The 19232-nt window shown below is 51.6% G+C and overlaps 2 protein-coding genes across 8 annotated transcripts in view; one reads left to right on the top strand and one right to left on the bottom strand.

Annotated features, from left to right (window-relative positions):
* Positions 1 to 7803, top strand: part of FDFT1 (farnesyl-diphosphate farnesyltransferase 1) — a 42206-nt gene extending 34403 nt beyond the window's left edge. For 2 of the 5 annotated variants that reach the window (XR_003790855.1, XR_003790853.1), the window contains 4 exons: positions 2971 to 4809; positions 5123 to 5333; positions 6471 to 6561; positions 7561 to 7803. Coding sequence is in view for 2 of the 5 variants with exons in the window: in XM_029203557.1 (XP_029059390.1) it covers positions 2971 to 3192 (222 nt within the window). In the remaining 3 variants the exon portion in view is untranslated. The other 3 variants (XR_003790854.1, XM_029203557.1, XM_029203558.1) reach the window with 3 other exon arrangements.
* The window catches only part of CTSB (cathepsin B), a 62122-nt gene continuing 50391 nt past the window's right edge, over positions 7502 to 19232 (bottom strand). For 2 of the 3 annotated variants that reach the window (XM_029203561.1, XM_029203560.1), the window contains exons 2-9: positions 15286 to 15433; positions 14219 to 14304; positions 13185 to 13299; positions 11488 to 11606; positions 10690 to 10775; positions 10255 to 10398; positions 9817 to 9933; positions 7502 to 8828 (exon numbers count right to left, since the gene is read on the bottom strand). In XM_029203561.1, the coding sequence (XP_029059394.1) occupies positions 8509 to 8828; positions 9817 to 9933; positions 10255 to 10398; positions 10690 to 10775; positions 11488 to 11606; positions 13185 to 13299; positions 14219 to 14304; positions 15286 to 15408 (1110 nt within the window). In that variant the 5' untranslated portion in view covers positions 15409 to 15433 and the 3' untranslated portion in view covers positions 7502 to 8508. The remainder of the gene's footprint in view (positions 8829 to 9816; positions 9934 to 10254; positions 10399 to 10689; positions 10776 to 11487; positions 11607 to 13184; positions 13300 to 14218; positions 14305 to 15285; positions 15434 to 19232) is intronic. The other variant, XM_029203562.1, reaches the window with a different exon arrangement.

The raw sequence follows: 19232 nt of genomic DNA, 5'->3' as shown, positions 1-19232 counted from the left end.
TTCATGGTTTCCTTTTTCATGCAAAAGCTTTGAAGTTTCATTAGGTCCCATTTGTTTGTTTTTATTTCCATTTCTCTAGGAGGTGGGTCAAAAAGGATCTTGCTGTGATTTATGTCATAGAGTGTTCTGCCTATGTTTTCCTCTAAGAGTTTGATAGTTTCTGGCCTTACATTTAGGTCTTTAATGCATTTTGAGCTTATTTTTGTGTATGGTGTTAGGGAGTGATCTAATCTCATACTTTTACGTGTAGTTTTCCAGTTTTCCCAGCACCACTTACTGAAGAGGCAGTTCTTTCTCCACTGTACATCCCTGCCTCCTTTATCAAAGATAAGGTGACCTTATGTGCGTCAGTTTATCTCTGGGCTTTCTATCCTGTTCCATTGATCTATCTTTCTGTTTTTGTGCCAGTACCATACTGTCTTCATTACTGTAGCTTTGTAGTATTGTCTGAAGTCAGGGAGCCTGATTCCTCCAGCTCCGTTTTTCGTTCTCAAGATTGCTTTGGCTATTCGGGGTCTTCTGTGTTTCTATACAAATTGTGAAATTTTTTGTTCTACTTCTGTGAAAAATGCCAGTGGTAGTTTGATAGGGATTGCATTGAATCTGTAGATTGCTTTGGGCAGTACAGTCATTTTCACAATGTTGATTCTTCCAATGCAAGAACATGGTATAGCTCTCCGTTTGCATCATCTTTAATTTCTTACATCAGTGTCTTATAATTTTCTGCATACTCGTCTTTTGTCTCCTTAGGTAGGTTTATTCCTAGGTAGTTTATTCTTTTTGTTGCAGTGGTAAATGGGAGTGTTTTCTTGATTTCAGTTTCAGATTTTTCATCATTAGTGTATAGGAATGCCAGAGATTTCTGTGCATTAATTGTGTATCCTGCTGCTTTACCAAATTCATTGATTATCTCTAGTAGTTTTCTGGTAGCATCTTTAGGATTCTCTATGTATAGTATCATGTCATGTGCAGACAGTGACAGCTTTACTTCTTCTTTGCCGATTTGGATTCCTTTTGTTTCCTTTTCTTCTCTGATTGCTGTGGCTAAAACTTCGAAAACTATGTTGAATAAGAGTGGTTAGAGTGGGCAACGTTGTCTTGTTCCTGATCTTAGTGGAAATGCTTTCGGTTTTTCACCATTCAGGACGATGTTCGCTGTGGGTTTGTCATATATGGCCTTTAATTATGTTGATGAAAGTTCCCTCTATGCCTACGTTCTGCAGGGTTTTTATCATAAATGGGTGTTGAATTTTGTCAAAAGCTTTCTCTGACCCTATTGAGATGATCATATGGTTTTTCTCCTTCAGTTTAATATGGTTTATGACATTGATTGATTTGCGTATATTGAAGAATGTTTGCATTCCTGGAATAAACCCAGGAATAAACTACACTAGTATATCATATTACATTAATGTATGTATTAATATGTGATGGTTTGTACATTTATATGTATAGGCTAATAAGTGCAAAGTGAGGGGGAATAATGTAAGGGAAGTTTGATTTCTTTTTTTTTTGTTTTGCCTATTTTTATAACCATAATTCCATCATCTACAGTTCTTGAGAAGACATTATAGTTTCTCTCCGCACGGTCTTCTCTCTGTAGCTGTGCTTCGTAGCATTGCGTTAAATGTCAGATGTCATTGGCGTGTTCCTGTCAGCATGTTCTTTTATTTCCTCGCTATATTAAATTGTAGTTGTGCTTTTTGGGGTGAGGGGTCAAGAATATAAGAGAACGTTTGTGGGAAAAACATACCCATTGTGTAATGGAAAAATTGAAGATAATAACTTCATAGATGCCTGCTCCGTCCTCTTCATCCTCTTTGCCTCCGTCTGGGCTCAGGTCCCCGTCGCTTCCCACCTTAATGACCTCTGGGTTGGTTGGTTTGAGGCAGGAAACGTTGATCGAAGGCCTGCTCTGTGCCGGGCACAGGGCTGGGCCGGAGATGGAAAGGCAAGGAAGCTGTGGTGCCTTCAGGCCTTCGGTCCATTTAGGGCGACGTGCAGATGCTGGCCCGGCGTGGGCGACGGGGAGATAGTTTATACCCGAGGGGGCCCTTGGCCCGACCTGGGCATTCGGGCCGGGTGCCATGGAAGACAGCTACCTAGGGTGAGACTTGGGTGGAGGTGGGACTCAGCCTGGCGACGGCACGTGGGAGGAGCGTTCCCGGGGGCAGAGGGAATGGTGTGAGCGGGGAGGGAACAGAAACAGCAGCATCGCACACAGAAGACGATCACCGGCAGCTGTTGCTGGCGTGCGCGGGGGGGGGCCTGGGCAGGGCCAGGTGCACGCTCGGGAGCTCAGGCCTCGCGCGGCCGGAGATAGGGAACCCCTGAGGCTGTCACGCCGAAGGGGTTGTAGGTCTCTTTGGTGACAGCGTGGTGGGGCAGGTGCGTGGCTTTAGGGGTCGAACACAGAGGCAGGAGCTCGATTTTGAAGCTCCGGTGGGAGGGCCTAACCTAAGCAGGAGCAGTGTTTGCAGGCCTGGGGAGGAGGCCTGGGTTCAGCGGGGATTCTGGAGCTTTCGGAGGGGAGGGTGTGCAGGGACGGGGAGGCCTCCAGGGTGACTCTCGGGGGCCCTGCTTTGTTCTCGCCTGCTGTGCACACCTCAGAGTCCATCGCGTTCTCCTGAGTGCCCGTGCCTGGTCTGTGCAGTGTGTTTCCTCCTCCATGTGGCTCTGCTGTAGCCTCAGTGAGCAACGTGGATGTCACTGGCTCTGCGAGGTTCCGAGGGTGGGGCTCTCGGGGGCCACCCTGCTGCTCCAGGATGGCCCGTGGGATCACACAGGCCCCGCTGACATCCTGCCTTATTAGTGGAGTGACTTTGGGCTATTGCTTTTGTGTTCTCTGAGCCTCAGTTTTTCTCAATGGTAAAATGGGCATAAAATGCCTACCTGTTTCAGGTTGTGGTAAGAAGTGAACACAGATGTTTATAAAGTTCCTACGACTATTTTCTTCTCTTTCTTCCACAGATTTATCACAGAATCCCCAACTCCGACCCATGTTCTACTAAAACAAGGCAGATCATCTCCACGATCAGGACAGAGAGTCTTCCCAACTGTCAGCTCATCTCTCGGAGCCACTACTCACCCCTGTACCTGTCGTGTGTCATGCTCCTGGCGGCCCTGAGCTGGCAGTATCTGAGCACCCTGTCCCAGGTCACAGAGGACTATGTTCAGACCGGAGAACGCTGACTGGGCTTGGTCGGGAGACTGAACACCCTGGGGAATGGACTGACCTTCTCTTCAGGGATGGATGTGGGCTTCCCCCCTTTTTCCCCTCCTGCTTTAATTCCTCAAAGAACTCTGTGGGCCTAGAACTTTAGAAACTGTGACATGTGGTGAAGATAAGATTAAAGGGAAAGGACACTTCAGCCTTGGCCACCTGTGTTCACCTGTGCCCACCTGGGCGGGGTGACTGAGGGCTGAGCGTCCACTGCTGTGGGTCACAGTCAGGGCTGCATCCAGGCCTGCAGAGAGATCATACTTAGTGTGAATACGGGCTAGATTTAAATGTATTTAATTTGAAGCGACCTTTGAATACCTATCCTAGTAGAAAGTGAAGTGCATTTTCTTTCTGTTCTGTTCCTGTTTTTCTCATCCTTTTGTTTTCTTCAGTGGACTTGAATGTAGTAGATGTGAATGTTTAGAGTTCTAGGAATATTCCCGTTTCCTAAGGATGCAGACTGTCTTCTGCACGTGAAGGCTAGGAAGTAACTTCTGGGTGGGGTTAGCATTATTTCCTCATTTAAAAGGAGTTTAGGTTTCAGGATTGCCTTTGGTCCCATCGTAGCAGGTTGGTTTCCAGTTAAGGCTGACGTTTTTGAGATTTTTATAATAAAGAACTGAATTACTCGGCATTTGTCAAGGGCAGTTCACTTGAAGCCTGGATGAGCGTGGCAGGTACAGAACTCCAGGCTGGAGTTACTGGTTGAGGGACGGTGGCCACTGCTGCCACTGGGAAGCAGGGACCCGGCCTCCCCACCCTGCGCTGTGCCTGCCGGGAAGGGAGCAAGGGCATCACCTCCGCCAGCCTGCTCTACTTCTAGCTAATTCTCTTAGCTGCATTCAGAAATTTTATTGCATTCGGAGGGTATTTTCAGCTTTGGGGTTTTTTTCTGTTTGTTTCTCAAGAAAGGCAGATGTTTTCCGGTGATTGGCTTGAAAGCCAAGTGGCACTTAGCCCAGTTCCCCCAGCACGGTGGTCCACCTCCCTCTTCCCCCCAGCATCGCCAAGGTTTGGGCTGTGCCCACCCAGTGACTCTCTGAGAGTCTCAGCTCAGAGGGGGTGTTTGAAAAAGCCCCTCGGGCCGAGAATCCCTGTTGCAGGGCGTTACAGTACTTTCCCGAAGCTGTGCTCTTAGTGTGTAGTGTATAGTCAGTCCTCTTTTGCTGCAGCTCTCTGTGTGTGACTTAGTCACTGAAGGAGCTATGTTCCAGCAGTAACGTTGGGTCTGCACTGTGACACACGTACCCACACTGATTCTTCTCCTGTGGGCCGCTGCTGCCGCCTGACCGTGAACTGTTTTGTTTCATTTGAGACTCAGTCCTGGATGTACCAGTCACCACATTGAAGCCAAAGTCACTTACCACTTAGAGCCCAGCTCTAAGCCAGACTCAGCAGTGAGTAATTTAAGCATCAAAACTTGGTTTGCGATTCCAAGGTAGGTGTTAAGATTTGTGTGTTGAAATCTATTCTGCTGCAGTTCACGTAGGACACGGGACAACCCGGTGGAAAGAGCCTTGGTCTGAGGTGGATGCGTTGGAAGCTTCTCTCCTGGCTCAGCTGTGGGGCTTTCTGAGCTTCTGGTGGTTTGTATGATCTTTTAGGTCCCTCCCAGCTGTAAAGCTATAAAGGTCTTAGCTCGCATGCCCACTCCTTTGGAAGAACATTTCCCTTCTAAATGTTTTCTCTACTGCAATTGCCGGATAGTACAGGATACCCAGTTAAACTTGAATTTCGGATAAAATGGTTTTTTAGTATAATTATGTCCCAAATACTGCACAGGACATATTTATACTAAAAAATGACTTCTGAAATTCAAATCTGATTTGGCATCCTGTTTTTTTTTTTTTTTTTTTGCGGTACGCGGACCTCTCACTGTTGTGGCCTCTCCCATTGCAGAGTACAGGCTCCGGACGCGCAGGCTCAGCGGCCATGGCTCACGGGCCCAGCCGCTCCGCGGCATGTGGGATCTTCCCGGACCGGGGCACGAACCCATGTCCCCTGCATCGGCAGGCGGACTCTCAACCACTGCGCCACCAGGGAAGCCCTGGCATCGTGTATTTTTACTTGCTGAATCTGGCAACCCCACCGTCTACTCCACACTTTTAAGGTAAGTAATTAAATGTACAACATCCCTGGCATAGTCTACGTGACTCATACAGTGGGAGATTTTAAGTTTTCCTCAGAGGAATATCTGACCCATCTGAATCCAGGGCTTTAAATCAAGAAACTTAACAGAGCCTAACCCCATTTGGGGAACTTTCTCTGGAGCCCTAGCTGAGACCTGCACACACACCCACACCCTGCCCTGGGAAACAACTACCTGGAAGCCCCACTCTTCTATCTACTAAGCCCCTTCTCTGTGGCCGCGGGTGTAGGGGGAGGAGGAGGGGTGGCTAGACTTTGTTAATTAACAGGCATTCTAGGTTATTCTTTTAAATTTATTTTTGGCTGCATTGGGCATTGGGTCTTCGTTGCTGTGTGTAGGCTTCTCATTGTGGTGGCTTTTCGTTGCAGGGCACGGGCTGTAGAGCGCAGGCTCAGTGGCCATGGCTCACGGGCCCAGCCGCTCCACGGCATGTGGGATCTTCCCGGGCCAGGGCTTGAACCTGTGTCCCCTGCATCGGCAGGCGGATTCTTAACCACCAGGGAAGCCCTAGGTTATTTCTTAGTTTTGGAAAGAGAGCTCTAAGGCTGGTTCTTAAACTTCAGTGAACTGCTTGAAGGTTCCAGATTGCTAGATTTCTCAGTGGATCTGGGGAGGTGCCCCTAAACCTATGTTTTTAACAAGTTCCCTGGTGCCACACATGTTGCTGGGCAGGAGACCAGCTTGGGAGCCACTGCTCTAAGGCGTTCCTCAACCCATAGTGGAGTCCGGGTTAACCACACATGCAGATTCAGGTCTGTCCCCAAACTGTGCATTTCTTCCAAGAACCTCGAAGATGGCAATGCTGTTGGTCCATGGACCACTCCTGAGGCTCCAAAGTACAGTTTCTGATGCCTATTAAAGGAACGGGAAAGGTTGGACTACCTTTGCTCACCCTTCTAAATCTGAACAAAAATACGCCCTTCTCCATGTAAAGAACGAAAAAGTATTGTCACTTCTGTCATCTTGTTTGGAGGCACCCAAGAAAAACTTCCCACCTACTGAACTGAGGCAATGAGGTGGTGGTAGTAGGGTAGTGTGTTTACTGAAGTAGTGACGTCAATCCCAATCGTAAACATTGCTTTCTATTTTCTAACAAAGACTCCTTAGGCCAAGCACGAAGATGCCCCGAGGTCCAGTTCGGTTCACTTAGTGCATCTCTGCTGGCGTCTGGGTGAGGATGGAGGTGCAGGTGGGTAAGGGGTGCGAATGGGAGAAAGTAGTAAACAGAATTACGCAGTTTGGGAGTGGGTAGAAAATGTTAGAACGTCACTGAGCTTATGAATGTATCCTAGCTGAAATTGTACAGATACTGCAATGAAGAATTTGTAGCTTTAACCCTTGTTAAACATTCTGTAAGTACTATGAGTTTCACCAGTTTTTCCTGCCATGATGTTCACCACGGGTTCAAGAGCGTATCTGAGGTAGTTCTGATCCTAATTTCTGGGGCACATCAGAAGTTAAACCTCCTGTGCTTCTGGGAAGAGCTGGTTCCACTCCCAGTTGTGGAAGGGAAATGACTTGGGGTGTTGACAGACCGGGGTGCGGGTAGAGGTGGAGATTCTAACAGTCTCCTGTTCCCTGGAGAACTAACTGGGGTCCTCCCATTGTGTACGGGGAATTAGGATGATGCAAAGCAGCAATCTTAACGAGCGTCCCAAGAGACAGGAGCTCATAACACTGCACACAGGCTCTGCCCCGACCCGGGAAGCTGGTCTTCCAGTAGGACTGGTTACACCACGCCTGCAGGAACCCTCAGGTCACTGCTGGTGTGCAGTTGGTAAAATAAAAAAAAGAGGTAAGAGTTCTTACCTCTTTAATTAAGCAGGCACAGAGTTCATCGAGGCTTGGGGCAGTGTGGGGTGGTAGATTTATAGAAAAGGGTTGATGAGAATGACAGGAAAGTAAGAAGAGAGGAGGTGCTGTGGTTTGACAGTATGGCTGCAGCAGTGAAGTTAAAAAGTTAGGTATTTATTTTGTTCCACTCAACCCAGGCAAGATATCCCTGGTTAGAGGTTCAAGGGCACCCAGATCCATGGGAACACGATTCCTTCTGGAGGAGAAGGAGAGACAGCAGCTAAACGTCTACAGACAGTGAGAAACAATCTTCGAGATGCCACCAGAACGCAGACTTCACATTGAAGAAGAGGCATTTTATTGGCAGTCATTCCTTTCTTTGTTATATTAACAGGGTGAAGCAGTGATTTCAAAACGGCTTCTCCCCAGACTGTGGTATCAGAGGGCAGCAGGTAAGAGAAATCTCAACCACTGAGTTTGAAGGAGACAATCTGTACCACTAGTACAGCTCTTCCAACCCAACCAGCAGACTCTCATCCACCTGATCAGCCAAGGAGCACACAACAGAAAACCTAAGAATCTGCCAAGGACAAGACCAGAGAGGGTTAGCAGCGCTGCAGACCTCAACAGATGCAGGGGCCCTGGGAGAACGTGGCTTTCTCCAAAAGGGCTGCCCCACTATCTATCTCTTCTCAACCTATTCCGGATCCAGAAAGCCGCCTGCTTGGGTGGGAATCATCTAGCTAGGAGAGCTCTGCTTTCCACTCCTTTGGGAAACTACAAACCCTTCCGGTCTGTCTTGCTCCCTGGTGACACAGAGGCGGGGGCAGCAGGCACTACACAGCTGGTTTACGGGAGAGGAGGCTTACTTGCCTAAGTGCTTGCACCGTGACAGCAGCCCGTCCGCTGGGCTGGCCTTGGCTGCGTCTCCTTGGAAGACAGTGCCGATGGCAAACATGGGGCTTGGCCTGACCCAGTCCTTCAGGCCCTGGCTAAAACTCAAAGAATAAAAGACATTCCTACCCCTGCATCTCATCCCCAGTCTGAATGGCGGTATTTAGGGAAAAAAGTGCCCCAGGGCCGGCGGACAGGCCCACAGGAGGTTACATCTTCTAGTACTGACGAGTGCATGGGATTCCAGCCACAATTTCCGATTCGATTCCACAGTGATCCTCTCCTCTGAGGATTTTAAAGAAGCCTAGAGAGCAGAAGACGCCTTTAGAGAGTGCTTGGCTTTTGCCGACATATCCAGACCCACCCCTGAAAAACGGGGAAACAGAAGTCACAAACCAGCCCCAAAGCTGTCACCAGCCGGCCCACAAGGTGCTCTGCCGGCTTCCGTTCACCCTGCATCCGGCCCCTGCACCTGGTGTCGTGGGGACCCAGGCTGAGCACACACCCTCCCGGGATCAGAGGCTGCCCTCGTGGAAGCCCCGGCTCCCCAGCACCTGCGCAACTGGCGGAGCAGGACAGGACGCCCGCTGTGCCCTGGCTCAGGGGGCCCTGCTCTCAGCAGGAAGGGGCTGCGCTCACCATTGTCACCCCAGTCGGTGTTCCAGGAGTTGCCGACCAGCCAGTAGGGGGTGCCGTTCTCCACTCCCCAGCCCAGGATGCGGATGGCGTGGCCTCCCATCATCTCTCCTGTGACGTGCTGGTACACCCCTGGGAAAGGAGACAGCGGTCAGACCGAGACCGGGCAGCCGCCCCATCTGCCACAGCACCCCTCCAGCTCGGCTGGTCACCCCGGGCAGGACGGACGGGGCCGGAGGAAAGGACAGGCCCTGGCATTCCACAAGAAGGCTCCAGGGGTTCCCACAACATATTGGAATTATTTTTGAAAGCCTAACACACTCGAATACAGGAGGTAAATATTAAGATGGAGGCCGATATTAAGATGGAGGCCAATCAAGTGTGTTCGTTGGTTCCCTTTAAAACTAAAGTTGTAAATTCTAATAAAAATACCAACAGTTAACTGTGTTACAGTGACTCCACGTGGCTTAGTTTCACTGCTGCTCTGGGGCACACCCTGCAGAGGTGCTGTGGGAGAGGGGCTGGGCTGGCAGTGCTGATGACCCAGAAAGATGCTGGCTAAGGTGCTCTGAGGACCCCCAGGCTACCACCTCACTGGTGAATCACTTCGTCAAATTGGAAATGCGTCCTCTCATATAATACTGGTGGAGACTGTGTTAAGAACTTTTCTTGCCAGGCACCTTGGTTTTTTTTCCTGTAAGATTGGAGAGTTTTGGAGTTTTCAACCTAGCAGCGTATAAAATGAGACAGAAGCCCTCAGCACAGACTGTTCGTCTGGAATGGGGGATTTCTAAGCTCTCAGGCGGGGACCATCCTGTCCCCGGCCGTTTGAATCCCCACAACAAGGTGCTCCCTTTCCTCATCCACTGGGTGCTGGGCATGACGCTTAGACTCTGCCAAGGCCAACGTGAATGCGATGAGGAAGCAATGGAGGCGGGGATGGAAAGGCTCCCCAAGGAGATATGTGAGCTGGCCTTTCCACTGCGGAGAGCTCTACCACCAGCCAAGGAGCAGCCAGGGGCGTGTGGCACCGCCTCCCCCCCCCCCCCCCAGGAGGTCCTGCCAGCTGGGAACCCAGCCCCCCCCCCCCCGCCAGCTGCCACCAGGGGTCGAGACCCACCAGACTTGTACAGCAGGAAGTCCGAATACACGGAGAAGGCCCCCTCGACTGGGCCGTTTTTGTAGATCTCCGCCATGATCTCCTTCTCGCTACCGGAGACGCTGTAGGAACTGCATCCTGCAAAGGAACCGGCCAAGTGGGGCAGGGCGCCTCCCACAGAGGGTCGCACGGGGCCTGAGGCCCTGGAAGCAGGGCAGGCGGCACCCAGAAGGATTCTAGGGCAGACTACTCCCCCATGAAATGAGGGCTTTGGTCTCTTCCTTCCAAGGCTGGAGTTCTAAGACACCATTCCCGCAGACTTCAGGGTGGAAACGGGCAGAGAATGCAGTGTGCTGCTCATTCTGTGTTCCTGACCTAAGACCCCAAAGCCCTGGTCCTCCCTCCTTGGCTTCCTTGGCTTCCCCCGGCCGGTGCACTGGGGGCACCCGCCCCGCTTACCAAAGTGCTTGTCTTCTTTGTAGGATGGGGTGTAGCCGGGCTCACAGATCTTGCTGCACTTGGGGGTGTCGCCCTCCCCCGTGCACGGGGGCCGGGAGCCGTTCACGTGGTGCTCGCAGGGGGGGATGGAGTAGGGCCTGCAGCCTGGAGGGCCAAGGACAAAGGTGGGTGTCAGGAGGAGGCCCCTCGAAGCCAGAGGGAAGAATCGGGGCGATGGCTCGCAGGAACAGAAGTTACCCTCAAGTCTGCGGCACTGACGCTGTCCTGTTGCTAACTCTGCCATACACAAGGCTGCCTTGTCTTTCGACCTGGATTTTCAGCCCAGCATTCCTGCCCTCAACCCTTAACCTCTACTTTATAGGGGAAAATTAGACCACTATTATTCCTGCATATAAAATCCATCTGGCCAGATGGGGGCTGAGGGCAGACACTCACCCACATGTGAGTTATAGAGGCCCCCGGACACCAGGCCTTGTTTCGTCCAGAAGTTCCAGGCTCCAGCGGGGAAGCCGCCATTACAGCTGAGAAAAGAACCATTGGTTAAACTTACGGTGAGAGTGGTTCTCGCTGCTCCCAGACCACAGCCCGGTGCACCACCACTGCCTTTGGCAACTGGCCCAACAGTTCTCCCAGACCCCAAATGCCCCATTCATCCTCCCGACAGCCACTTCTTGCAGGGACTCGCCCCCAGAAGACAGGAAGTACTTTCATAATCACGTCCACACCAGGCTCTGTCTAGACAGCGGTTCTCGAAGGGCAGTACGTTAGAATCCCCTGGGGCTCTTACAGAACACCAATGCCAGGGATTCCCAAGTCATTGCTGTGGGGTGAGACCTGGACATTTTTTTTTTAAACTCCCAGGTGTTGCTAGTCCTCAGCCACATCTGAGAACCACTGTTGCAGAAGCAAGGGCAGAGCTGGCAGAAGACAGGGATCTGGTTACTAATGTGGCTTAGCTGGGAGCCCACCACCCTTAATTACAGAGAAGGAGACAGGCCCCAGAGAGCACTACATTTCCTCAAGCAGGAAGAGAACCAGCACGACAAAACCCAGAAGCTAAGCCGCCTGTGCGGAGAAGCTGTGTCTGGCCCCCATGGCCCACACCCAGCTCTGCGCGGCCGGCCTGGTTCCCGACGCCCCGGGTCCCCATCGTGTCTCAGCAGAGGCGTCCCGCCCGCAGGGAGCCCCCCGTCCAGCGCCCACCCGCGGGTCTGCTGGGCGGCTCCGACTCACCCATCCCCACACTCGTCGCCACAGCAGGTCAGCATGTCCTCGGCGGACACCTCCACGTTGACACGTCCATCGCTGCGGATGCAGAGCCGGTCAGAGATGGCTTCCACAGCCCCGAACGCCTGCAAGAACCGGCACACTGAGCCCCATCCTGCACTGCGGGCCCTCCAGCCTCCACCCGGGGGGTGACGTCAGGCACCCCGTGCCTTCCTGGTGGCTGGTCCCTCTCCACGGCAGCGGAGGGGCGTGGTACTCAAGCTGGGCATTAAAGCAAGAGACCAGTCCACCCCCAAACCTCTACCTGGGCATTCAGTTCGCTGCTGAAACATGCGGTCTTTGGTTTCTGACATAAAAATATAGCTTGTACAAAGGACGAATACTGTATGATTCTACTTACATATGAGGTACCCAGACTAGTTAAAATAGTGAGAGACAAAAAAAAAAAAGTTAGGGGTGGAGCACAGAGCTGTTAGCGTGACCGATTCCCCCTTGGGCCCTTACAGTTCCTCCAATTCTTCTGCTGACCCTACCCAGGACTGCACGGTGCAGTCAATCACTTCTGTGTCATCAAAGGTTTTAGTATTTACTAGATTTTAATAATCACTAGGACCTGGTAGCCTCTATGTTCTGTTAGTCCCCAAACAATGATGAAAACCTTCACTGACATATTCCTGGTACCCACGAAACAGACCAGTTACCCATTCATGAGGTCTTAAGAATGTACTTTCCCTTTCCAAGCACCTACCTACCCCCCATACCCCGGGTGAGCTATAAAACTGTCCCAGGGAGGGGCTTCCCTGGTGGCGCAGTGGTTGAGAGTCTGCCTGCCGATGCAGGGGACACGTGTTCGTGCCCCAGTCCAGGAGGATCCCACATGCCGCGGAGCGGCTGGGCCCGTGAGCCATGGCCGCTGAGCCTGCGCGTCCGGAGCCTGTGCTCCGCAACGGGAGAGGCCACAACAGTGAGAGGCCCGCGTACCGCAAAAAAAAAAAAAAAAAAAAAAAAATGTCCCAGGGGCTCCTCAGCAGTGCAGAATGCGACTGCACGTGCTTCCGGACTGCCGTCCCCACTCAACCCCTCATCCCAATCCCACCCTGCGAGTTACCCTGGAATACACTGATTCACTGATTTAAAAAAAGAAAACACCACAAGGGACAGAAGAGTGGTTGTTGAGGGTTGGGGAGAGGGGAATGGGAGTTAGTGTTTCGTGGGGACAGAGTCTCAGTTTTGCACAATGAAGGGCTCTGTGGACAGAGGTGGTGATACCTGCACAGCAACCCGAGTGGACCCAATGCCACTGGGTGGTACGTTTAATGATTAAGATGGTTAAATTTATGTCGTGTATTTTACCCAAACAAACACAATTAAGGTAGCCATTGATACAGATGGGATGCTTCTTCAAAGTTAGTGGTATTTGCTGATGGCCTGGGACAGTGTGTCAAACAGAAATAAAAACTGCTTCACAACCCATACGTGGGACACACCCTGTACAGGGCATTCTGCACGTACTGATTCTTCCGCCTGGTCCTGCTATGATTCACGACCTTAGGGATCCTTCTTGTTTTTATACTGGTGGAGACTGAGACTCGGGAACCTTCTGTGACTTGCCTAGTCACAGCTGGTCTAACCTCAACTCCCCTGGTCTCTCCCACCCCAACCTGTCCCCTGGCCCCAGCCCTCCCGGCCAGCAGGGTACTCACCCAGCAGGAGCCGCAGGAACCCTGGTCTCTGATCTCTCTGATGGTCGGGCAGTTTGGCCACTGTTCCCGGGCGTCGAAGCTTTCAGGCAGAATCATGCCCTCAGCAAAGGCAGCTCTGGAAAAAGGAAGGTCTCCGTCACAAGCTGTCACCTTAGAACCCACTCTCCTATCCCCGCAAAGGCCAGCTGACTGCCGTCACCTAGAAGGGGACAGGCACAAGGACATGCAAAGGAGGGCGTATGCAAGGGTGTCCCCTTGGAATTTATTTATTTAAACAATTTGGGGGGGGGGGCTGTGCCGTGCAGCTTGCAGGATCTTAGTTCCCCAACCAGGGATTGAACCCGGGCCCTCAGCAGTGAGAGCGTGGAGTCCTAACCACCGGACCACCAGGGAATTCCCCCCCCATGGAATTTATAAAACAAAATAGGTTCTACTGCTCCACGTAACTTACTCTTCTGTACGTTTCTTTCTACACCCGTTTTATGGATATTTTTGAGAGTTTTCGCCACGGGGTCCAGATAACTGTATCTCTTTCTTCCCCAACCCGACCCCGAATCAAACATCTGCCCAGGTTCATCATTTTTTAAATACCTTCACAACTGTGTAATGGTCTCCATAACGTAACTATCCCATCCTCACTGTTAGGTTTTTCTAACACTTCCTTCAAGAGTAATATCTACATGAAAATAGAAACTGCAGACTTTTCCAGAAAAAAAAAAAACATTAACGGCAGATCATATGGCTTTTCTTAGATTTTCCTTAAATTCAAGATTGGGTCCATTCAGATCTTGGAGACCCAGACCTGGGGCCTTTCCCACTGCAGCTGGGACGCCTGGAGAAGCACCGTAGTAAACTCTGGCATCGGTGGCTAGCCCCTGTACCTCAGGCAGAGTCCCTGCAGCTCTGGGGGCAGTGAGGCCTACAGATGCCAGGGAAGCCTTCTTGCCTCCCCCTTCCCTCTGTGCCAAGCATCTCTGCTCCCATGGCAGCGGTGCTGGTGTAGCTGTGCGTCCTCCCCAGTAGTGGGCACTCACCTCTGGGGCAGCTTGGGCCCGCCCAGGAAGGTGCCACACAGCTTCTTCACGTAGCTCAGGTCCACGTTGTAGAAGTTGTGTCCAGCCTGGAAGACAGCCGCACCCATAGCAGTCACCCACCAACACGGGGCGGCAGCGGGGTGGGGATGTTTCCAGAGACGGGGTGGAGCACGCATACCACCCACACAAGCCCTGACAAGGCCGGGGGCCCCTCCACCTCCGCAGAGCAAGGGGGTTGGGGCACTGCTACAGAACAAATGTGTGTCCCCCCCCAAAATTCATGTTGCAACCTAACCCCAATGTGATGGTGTTAAGAAGTGGGGCCTTTGGAGGTGCTTAGGTCATGAGGGTGGAGCCCCCATGAATGGGATCATGCCCTTTTATAAGGAGACTCCAGAGAGCTAGCTTACCCCTCAGGCTAAGTGAGGGCACAAGAGGTCAGCCACTTGCAACCCAGAAGAGGGCCCCCCACCAGAACCCGACCGTGCCAACACCCTTATCTTGGACCTCCAGCCTCCAGAACTGCAAGCAACACATTCCGGTTTACAGGCACTGACCTCTGTGCTTTTGTTACAGCAGTCTGAATGGATTAAGATAGGCATCTGCAAAGCAGGCGGGGAGCGGCCCAGAGTGACCACACGGGCAGTGGGCAGCTCTCAGACCAGTGGGGATCTCCCCCAAGCTGTACCATTTGCTGACGTCACCAGAGAGCCTCCAATGCCCTGAACACGGCTTATCCCTCATCCCTCTGTTCCTGTAGCCTCGGGCCTCAGGGCTGGGGAGAATCACGGAGTTGGTGGTACTGATGGGCTGTGACACCTACCACGGTGGGGTTACAGTGTCTACCCGGTGGTGAACTCTTCCAGAGCTGGTTTTCCCCCATGCACCTTCACACACTCTCACACACAGACAACACATACACCAGGGAAGGGGACAGGGCGGTGCGCGTGGGCCTCAGTGGCCAGGTCTATGAATCAGATCAACTGTCTAGGACACACTGTCCCGCGAGCCACAGCTGCAGCCCCTCCCTCGGGAGTCAGAGTACACAGAAGGGGCCCCCAGCCCACCTTCCACGTAGTGTTCTGCTTGTTAACGAAGTTGACCAGCTCATCCGACAGAGGCGGGAAATGCACATCGCTCCAGGCACTGGTCAGCACCACCAGGCTGAGTGTGGCCAGGAGCCGCCACATTTTGGAAACTGGATCCTAGATTAACCTGGAAAGGAAAGGACACAAGACATCAGGATGCTTCTTCCCTCAGTTCAAGTGCTTGACACACACAAGGTGTCACCTCAGGTAGCACTGTTCTGGGGCCACAAACAACCCAGTGGTCAAAGGGATCCCATTCTGTCCTGGCTCTACCACCTGCCCCCTTGTGCTCCTCAGTTTCCTCTTCTGGAACTGAGGTGTCAGCAGACAGCCTTCAAGCCTCGGTGACCATGTGCTCTCAGGCCTTGTCTCAAAGTCCCAGCCCCTGCCCATAGCATGCAGGACCGTGAAATGGACTCATGTTTGTGTCCCACGCCCCCAAATTCAAGTTGAAATCCTACCCCCCCAAGGTGATGGTGTTAGGACGTGGGGCCTTTGGGGAATGATGAGGTCATGAGGGTGGAGCCCTCGTGAATGGGATTAGTGCCCTTATTATGAAAGAGCTCCTACAGAGCTCCCTGGCCCCCCTTCCTCCATGTGAGGACACAGGGGAAGTCTGACCAGGCAGGGGGTCCTCACTGGCCGATGCTGGCCTCTGATCTGGCGCTCCCAGTCTCCAGAACTGTGAGCAGTAAGTTTGTTTGGAATCCACCATCTGTAGCATTCTGTTGTAATGGCCTGAATGGCTAAGACAGACTGTGTGCTTCTCCTCCAGGTGGCTGGGAGCAGGCACGAGAGAGAAAGCCAAGAAAGGGATGTGCTGTGTGCGTGAGGCCCCCTTGGATGCCAGCAGGACACCACGTCACCCGGTCTCTAGAGCTGCTGCAGGGCCAGGGCAGGGCTCACAGTCTGAAATGATGCTGGTCACTGCATGGTTTGTGGATCAACTATCTTGTGAGCTGGGAGGTCGGGGCCGAGGCCGCTCTGCTATCTGTCAGAACCCACCCCAGGGCCCAGGCGACAAGCAGTTTCAACAAGTCCATCCCAAACAAATGGACAAACCCGGATCTTCAGGCAAAGTCGAATCCAGTGCCCTCCCCACTATGGTCAACCTGCCTCTCCATGGGTTCCTGGAACAAAGTTTGTGACTTCTCCCAAGTTTGTGCTCCCAAGGAATAAACAGCCTTTCCCCGTGATCATGTCTCAAGTGGAAGACCAGTGGGATAAGAAAAACGCGAGAGAAGATAAATCTCATGAGCCACATCCTGGACACCAAACAAGCAAACACAAGCCCACCTCTAGCCCCGCGTGTGCTGTCTCGAGAGCTGGGAAACACAGCTGGTTTGGCTGGTGGCACAGGTCTCCCGGAACTGTCCGTGGCTTTTCCAGTCAGCCAAGGGCTCTGCTTCCAGTTTCAGAGACGGGGCTCCCGAGAAGGGAAGCCATCCTATCACCGCCAAGGCCTTAGCTCTTGGATTGGCCTGCAGGTCAGGAGACTGCCAACTTCCAGCTCAGCCTCTGAGGCACACTCTTAGGCAAGAAGCTCTGATGAGAGCAAGAAATGTGACCTGGGCGCCACGGCACTGCAAGGCCTCGTGAGATGCCCACTCAGTAAGCGAGTGAGTGAGTGAGTGAGTGAGAGAGAGAGTGTGTGTGTGTATGTGCACGCGTGCTGGGACCTCCTGTCCCTGACCTCAGGGGCTGGAACAGCAGGGTCACTGGGTCACCTCAGGTCACAGGTTTTTGTGAGGGGTACATGAAGATGACGTAGGTGACAGCACTGAACATGCTGCCTTCCACACAGTGAATTATATTCAAGGGAAAACCTAACTTAATTGTTGCTTAAGCAACAATTCACTTGGAAGAATCCACGTGTGAAGATAGCCAGACGGTTCTGGAAAAGAACAGTGATGAAGGCCTGAAGGTCTGGGGTGGGAAACGTATGATAAACCCTGGGTGACGCCAGCCCAGGAAGAGCTGCATCAACTAAACAGGCCATTTGGAAGCACATCCTACGAGGGAGGAAATAGCACATCTTGGTGGATGGTGCCTGCACAACTGGCTGTGCATTTTGGGAAAAAATCCCAAAAGATTCAATCTTTACCCTCAAGTCCTTACTATACAAAAAGTGCTACATGAAACAAAGACCTTGAATAAAAACAGAAGTTGTATGAAGAAAATAAGGGCACTTTTAAAAATGTAACATTGGCGTGAGGAATGCCTAAGATTGACATAAAACAGAATCTTAAAGGGGAGAATCATTGCATGAAAATAAAGCCTCTCTTCTAGAAAAAAGAAAATATAAAGTGACAAACGGACAAAAACCAGTCCTTACAAATACTTAGGGCTCTGTTTCCCTAATATGCAAAGGACTCAAAAAATCAGAATAGAAAAAGCATAATAGAAAAATGGCCAGAGGACATATACAGTAAATGTACAGAAAAAACTATAGAAGGCCAACAGATACTTTAAGATGCTCAGCAAAGAGCTATGTATCTTCCCGACTGGCAAAGGTGGCGGCAGGGTTGGAAAGTTTTCAGCTGGGGTTAGACGTGTAGAGAAAACAGACGCTAACGCTGGTGAATACCCAGCGGTAGGTATGACCCAAACTCTAGCAAGTCTAACTGCATGCCCTTTGACTCAGCAGTTTGACATTTAGAAATGTATCCCACAAGCCTCAAGACGAAAGACACCGGTATACGGGTGTTCACTAAACATTCTTGGTGTTCGCAAAAGACCGGAAAGAAAGCATCTAATAACATTAACTGTAACAGCTGTGGTAAATGCTTAAATAATAGAATACAAAAGCAGCCATTAAGAAATGAACTAGTTGAAGTGAATCACACTGTACTGATAAAAAAGACCAAAACAGACAGTAAGTGAAGGGGAGCAAAGCAGCAGGTGAGTCATGGCAAGTGTGAGCCCATCAAGCCGCGTACATGTTTATCCCTGTCATTCGTGCAAAACATTGAGAAAAACATACACAAGTCCCAAGAAACTGCTGATTTTCACTATATAGCCGCCTTTTTTTTTAAATGAGCATGTTACATATATATATATATATATATTTTTAAATGAGTATGTTATATTTGTGGGTTTTTTTAAGGAAAAATAATAGCTGGTGCTACCAAAGACCCGGAGCCACCCACCTGAAAGAACACTTGTTCTGATGAGCCCCCAAATGCTCTGTTTCCGATCAGGTGCCCTCTCCCCAGTGACTTCCTGCTCACAATGCTTAACCCTCCCATTTTCAGTGACTCATGGGGAAGCTGATGCTCACGTGACCCTGTGTCAGGAGCCTCCAAACTGTTAGGAAACGTCTTGCCATATCCGCGTGTGGCAGGAGGGGCGACAGAGCTGTCTGGGGCCTCTTTTAAAAGTCTTCTGGGCAGAGACGCAAAGCAGAGGGTTCTTTTATATCGACACCCTGACTTAGCCCTGGCATCTTAACACTGCCCCAAGATGGGAAGTGTGCTCCCCACAAGGGGGCGTCCGGACCCACCAGGCAGGGGGAGGCCTGGCTGACGGGCACGTCAGAATCGCACCTGGAAGGGTCGCCACCCTAGGCTCTCACCACTACCTGTCCAGGTGTCAGGAACATGGCAGGGTCCTCAGGAAATCAGAGGCCATCCGCGCAGAGCACTCCCCGTGCGTCAAACAGGAGCGTCCCCAGGGCCCCCTGCGGGCTTAGCCGGCCGCTCACGTGGAGCGTGGGGCCCCTCCACGCAACCGGACTGCACAGATTTCTGGTTTCTAGAATTCCCTGGCGGTCCAGTGGTTAGCTCTTGGCGCTTTCACTGCCGAGGGCCTGGGTTCGATCCCTGGCCACCCCTGGTCCGGGAACTGGTATCCCGCAAGCTGCATGGCACAGCCAAAAAAAAGGACGAAAGGATTCTCTGGTTTCGTGGGGGCGGGGAACGTGGGCA

The sequence above is a fragment of the Monodon monoceros genome, unplaced genomic scaffold (genome assembly GCF_005190385.1).
Source record: "Monodon monoceros isolate NGI ecotype Baffin Bay Population unplaced genomic scaffold, NGI_Narwhal_1 Super_Scaffold_5, whole genome shotgun sequence".
Lineage (NCBI taxonomy): Eukaryota > Metazoa > Chordata > Mammalia > Artiodactyla > Monodontidae > Monodon > Monodon monoceros.
Note: the sequence above shows the minus strand (reverse complement) of the source record. Positions and strands in the feature narration are given on the sequence as shown.